The sequence below is a fragment of the Triplophysa rosa genome, linkage group LG3 (assembly GCF_024868665.1).
Source record: "Triplophysa rosa linkage group LG3, Trosa_1v2, whole genome shotgun sequence".
Lineage (NCBI taxonomy): Eukaryota > Metazoa > Chordata > Actinopteri > Cypriniformes > Nemacheilidae > Triplophysa > Triplophysa rosa.
In genome coordinates, this window is record NC_079892.1 from 9,770,108 (window position 1) to 9,775,658 (window position 5,551).

Consider the following 5,551-nt stretch of genomic DNA (forward strand, 5'->3'; position numbering starts at 1 on the left):
CCAGAGTTTAAGCTATTATAGGAATTGTACAAATTGTTAATCTTTTCCCAAAATAATTACTCCTAAATTGTTTATTAAGCCAAAAAACTTTTGCATTTGCAAGCAATGCTACAGTGTGAAAATTCATAATGATTGTATTTTTAAACTGTGCTCTTGTCTTTATGAAGCAAGCCAGAATCATTGATAATGGAAATAATACAGTAGGACGGTATACCTCAACGGTTTGAACAAATCTGCAAATTGTTACAAATTGCAAAACATGTCTACCAAATAATTTATGTCTCCAGTTTTAGGTTCAAGGATAATTGCACAATGTTTATTACTATTTTCTGATAGATTTGTCTTTTTTACTCAATAATGCATTAACGTTTTTGATCAAATTTGCATTGTGGGCATTGCAATTTTGTAGCATTTAGACAGTAGTTTGAGACAGTATACAATCAGAGTCTGCAATGTTTGACGTGATTACCTCAGTGCTAAACTTTGTCAGTCTCCAAATGTTTTCACATATTTTTTATTCATCTCAAAAACATGCTATTAAATGCAATGTGTAACAAATTACTTGACTTTTTTACATTAACCAAATATTCAATGAAGACAATGCAATGTGCAACAAATGTTGCTTGACTTATGCACTGCAAATAAAGGATTGTAACCAGTACTGAACTATTTTCTTTGATGCACAAGAAATGTATGCATCACATCTACTGCATACACACTCATATTAAAGGGGTCATATGGTGCGAACACGTGTTTTTCTGTGTCTTTGGTGCGTTATAAGTTGCCCATGCATGTATTAGACATGTAAAATTGCAAAAATTACAGTGTCGGAACAAAAGATGCATTCTATCTAAAAGCGAATTCTCACCCAGACCTGCCTGAAACGCCTCGTGTAACCACACCCCCACAAATCCACGTCAGTTCGTGGTGTGACTTGACTAAGACCGCCCAAATGTATACGCAAGTAAGGTGGGCGTACCTGTCTGTACAATTGCTTGGGAACCGGATGTTCCAAATATGGTAAGAGGCGTTACATTTCCGTCACATGCTTGCAGTATTCGACCAATCACTACGCACTGGTTAACTGGCCAATCATAGCACACCTCGCTTTTCAGAGCCATGAACTTTGTAAAAAATCTGCACGTTTCAGAGAGGCGGGGCAAAGAGGAGATACAAACATGCACGGTATGTGGAAAATACAGCGTTTTTGAACCTTAAATCATGTGTACACATTGCATTACATCTAAAACAAACGATAATATTTGTTTTAGCCGTGTCATATTACCCCTTTAAATGTAATGGTGTGCACTCTGCACAATCACACTCTCAGTCTGCATATGCATAGACTGATTTGAGCTATAAATACAAACTTTAGCTGTTTGTACATGGTGACTTGAAGTAGATAACAATCCACAGATCAGTCTGATTTGATAGTTCTTGCATTTCAGAAGCACATGGTAAAACAAAACAAAATCACTTGTTCTTATTATTTTAACACTACAATAATTCTATACAATAATTCTGTTCCTATTTTTAATTACCAACTTCCAATCACACTGTAAACACTCATGCATTAAACACTTGTATATTTCTGAAACACTGACCCCTGCTAATGTTTAACAAGAAATTGAGCAAGTCAGATTTTGACATTGCTACAGAAGAAACCATTCATAAGATACACCCGTCTAGCTTGGTAAGACATTAGGCCATTTCTGAATTATTATTATATAATAACTGTTATTCTCCTGATATCATGATCTCACAATAATACAACATTTGTAGGGTTTTACATTGTACTATACTTGCACTAAGCAAAAGCCAGTAATATAGGCCAATCCTGCATGGATCTAATGAGAAAGCATGTAATTCAAACGTCATAAATAGCTATGTTTATTTCTACAAATGTCATATTAGGTTTTTTTTACAAATTCTACAACTAAAGACGGCATTATTTTCACTCGTTCAACAGGGGGTGCTAGAGGCACAGCAACAGAAGAGTGTTGTATACAGCCACACACAGGTACTGTACTGTACTGTACGACTTTTGACTTCACCACAGACATCCTTACGGTAGGTGAAATGCACCACCAACTGAATCAATGTATCGTGTATGTAAACTTTATTAAAAACAACCACAATATTGAATCCAACTAAACAGTAAGAGAACACCGTAACTGAATACTATCGCACTTCTAGATTCACTTGCAACTCGATCAACCTATCTGTCGCTTTGGGTAACGTTACACAGAAAAGCAAATGACAAAATGTAGCTAATGTAACGTTAGCTAACTTTTATTATTATTAATAACAAAATAATGTATTACATACTTAGCCTAGATGAAAAATATTGGAATTAAAAAATACACAAAAAGCAATACATAAATGTTACCCACAGAATGAATGACCTAATGTTAAACGTTATCCAGGCAGAAACGATAATGAAAAATATGAATTACACGAAAAATATTTATTAAGCTTACCTGTCCACTTTTACTGGCCATTTATAAGAAAATCCATTAAGATTCGTTCTTTGCGTTCTGCAAAAATTGTTTTCATCTCTGGACTGGCATAAAACAAGTTGGTAAGCGTGAGCCTCGACGTTATGTTTGTGTCCGCTAGTACGCATGCGCAAAAGATCGGAGTTTTTTATTTATAGTAGAGAAGTGTAAAAAATTTGTTAAAAATTACATAAAATATAACTTGGGTATAAATGTGAAAAGGGGTCAGGGGTAAAAAATTAAGTACATAGATTAAAATAACATAGTGCTTCATACGTCTTTTTTTGCTTTTTATATTGCGCTTAAAGTACGTCCATATTGCTTAATTTCTCCCACAAACTGTTCAAAATTTGGCTTAGCTTTAGCCCATTTTTTTCACATCAATGTGATTTTGTACCAAGTAAAAAGTTGTACCAGAAAAGTTATTGCCCTTTTAGAATCAATGGTATTTTGTACAAAAAAGTTCAATTTGAATTAAAGTTGTAAATAATCTAGAACAAAATTTGAGACGTCAATCCAAAACATTTTTGACAGTCAAAGGATCGCGGAGTTGTTGTGCTTGAAATGTTCTCTGGTGTGTCGTTACCTCATACTTATTTTATAGAAATGCATTTGCGTTGTGTATGCGAGCAAGCACAACATTTTTGTCACACATTTGGCTAAAAAAATGTGCAACGTTGCTAGCATGAGGTCAGATGTCATCATTTTGTCATCACGTACAAAATATGTCGCAATATTTAAAATACCATTGAACACATGGATTAAACGAACACATAATTAAACATAAAACATGAATTGAAATATTAATGACATAAATGTTTTAAATGGCTTTTTATATTTTTGTGTAGTGAGGCATGCAGATGGGAACCCAAGGAAAGCATATTCGTTTAATATTTCACATGATTTCCATCATATTCGGCCATATTTGCACATCATCGTCTCTTCTGCCAACCACAGTTCCTCTCTTCAACGAAAGACCTTTTGTGCTCTTATGGAACGCACCCATTTCCAAATGCCAACAGTTAAAAGTCCCTCTCGATTTATCACTGTTCCAAGCAGTCACCACACCTGCAAGAGTAAGAAATCAGTCCCTGACCCTGTTCTACAAAAACCGCATCGGGCTTTTTCCCTATATAGACCTTCAGCCCTCTAAAGAGTATAATGGTGGCATACCTCAAAGAGGCAATTTGTCGGCTAGCCTAGACAAAGCTAAAGAAGAATTCACCCAGTACATTTCCGATTCATCTTCTGGCCTCGCTGTCATGGACTGGGAGGAGTGGCTTCCGATGTATGACCGAAATTTTGACATAAAAGAGATCTACAAGGACCTGTCCATCAACTACACCCTCAAGCATAACAGTTCTCTCAACACTCAACAGGCCGGCAGCAAAGCAAAACAACAATTCCAGGAGGCGGCCAGGGGTTATATGGAGGAAACTCTAACGTTGGGGGTTGCGCTTAGACCTCAGTACCTGTGGGGCTACTACTTGTTTCCAGATTGCTATAACTATGACTTTGAGGATGAAAACTATACAGGTGTTTGTTCGGAGCACACAAAACAATTGAACAACGAACTTTTCTGGCTGTGGGAGACCAGTACGGCCCTATACCCTTCAGCATACCTGCCGACCTCTACGAGTGGAAGCAAAAAAGCTGCACTGTTTGTCCGGCACCAAGTACAAGAGGCAGTGAGAGTGGCAGGATTGTCAAAACATCCTTACGCTGCACCTGTTTATGTCTACCTGCGCCCTCTTTTACGGGACCAGAGGGAGCTTTACATGAATGAGGTACTGTATGAATTTGGCTGGCTGGTAATAATGCGTAAAATATGTTATTATGTTCATGTTTCTTTGTTCTGGATCTAGATTGACCTGGTCAGCAGTATAGGTGAGAGTGCAGCTCTGGGGGCCGCTGGATCAGTGCTGTGGGGGGCGAGTGCTGATTTTACTAACAAGGTAATTCTTGCCTTAAAGGTACAGTTACCCAAAAATTGCAATGATGTCATCACTTACACAATCTCATTTTATTTTATGTCGTACTAGTCATGTTACTGATTTACATTTACATTAAACGTAAAAGAGGGTTTTATATTATAGACCTCATTTGTGATTTTTGGAACTTGCCATTCTATCATTACAGTTAAGGGTATTTTGCAAAACATCATCTTTTGTGATTGACAGAATTTCTTGGATTTTGAGACTTTAAACAAATGACACTAATCCCAATGTATTTTCAATATTATTATTTCAATATTATAATATATATTATTATATATATATTTTTTTCTAGGCCTCATGTGAAGCCTTATCTGCATACCTGTCTGATACATTAAATCCCTACATAGCGAACGTTACCACCGCGGCTCATTTCTGCAGCAAAGGTCTCTGTCATGGCAACGGACGCTGTGTCCGCAAAAACTCTGACTCGGATGACTACCTTCACCTCAGTCCAGAAAGACACCAAATCAGAAGGAATGCTGGGAAATATATGGTTATGGGAACACCATCACTGGATGACCTCACTTACTGGGCAGACAAGTTCACTTGTCAGTGCTATGAAGACAGGAAGTGCTCTGTTAAAATCACACCGTAGACAAGACAAGCATCTTTAAAGGGGTGGGTGGCTTTTGGGGATTGCCAAATAATGTTTAATTTACAATTAATTTGGGTGGAAAAAAATAAATACAATACACAAAAATAGTTTGATATTTTTGTACTTCAAGGATTATTTTAATGTCTTTGTAGTGTAAGCTTCAATGGTGCTATGCATTTTTTTGGAGGATCTATAGACAGAATAATATAGATAACTATGTCTTCAGAGGTGTATAAAGACCATACATAATGAAGCGTTATGTTTTTATTACCGGAATGAGCTATTTCTGACTACATACACCGTGGATCCCCTTACATTGAATTCACCATGTTGTTTCTACAGTAGCCCTAAATGGACAAACTGCTCTACAGAGCGTGTTTCATTAATACGTTATCTCCTTCCACAAAGAATCGAAAACGTGACGACATCTTAGTCCTGTGTCAGCCACAATAGTGCTTCGA

General features: G+C 36.8%; 1 protein-coding gene across 1 annotated transcript; it reads left to right on the plus strand.

Annotated features, from left to right (window-relative positions):
• Window positions 1–3,397: 3,397 nt before the first annotated feature.
• LOC130552294 (hyaluronidase-5-like) lies at window positions 3,398–5,090 on the plus strand. The gene is made up of 3 exons (XM_057330513.1): window positions 3,398–4,285; window positions 4,364–4,453; window positions 4,788–5,090. The coding sequence occupies exons 1-3, from the start codon at window positions 3,398–3,400 to the stop codon at window positions 5,088–5,090; spliced, it is 1,281 nt and encodes a 426-aa protein (XP_057186496.1).
• The last annotated feature ends 461 nt before the right edge of the window (window positions 5,091–5,551 follow it).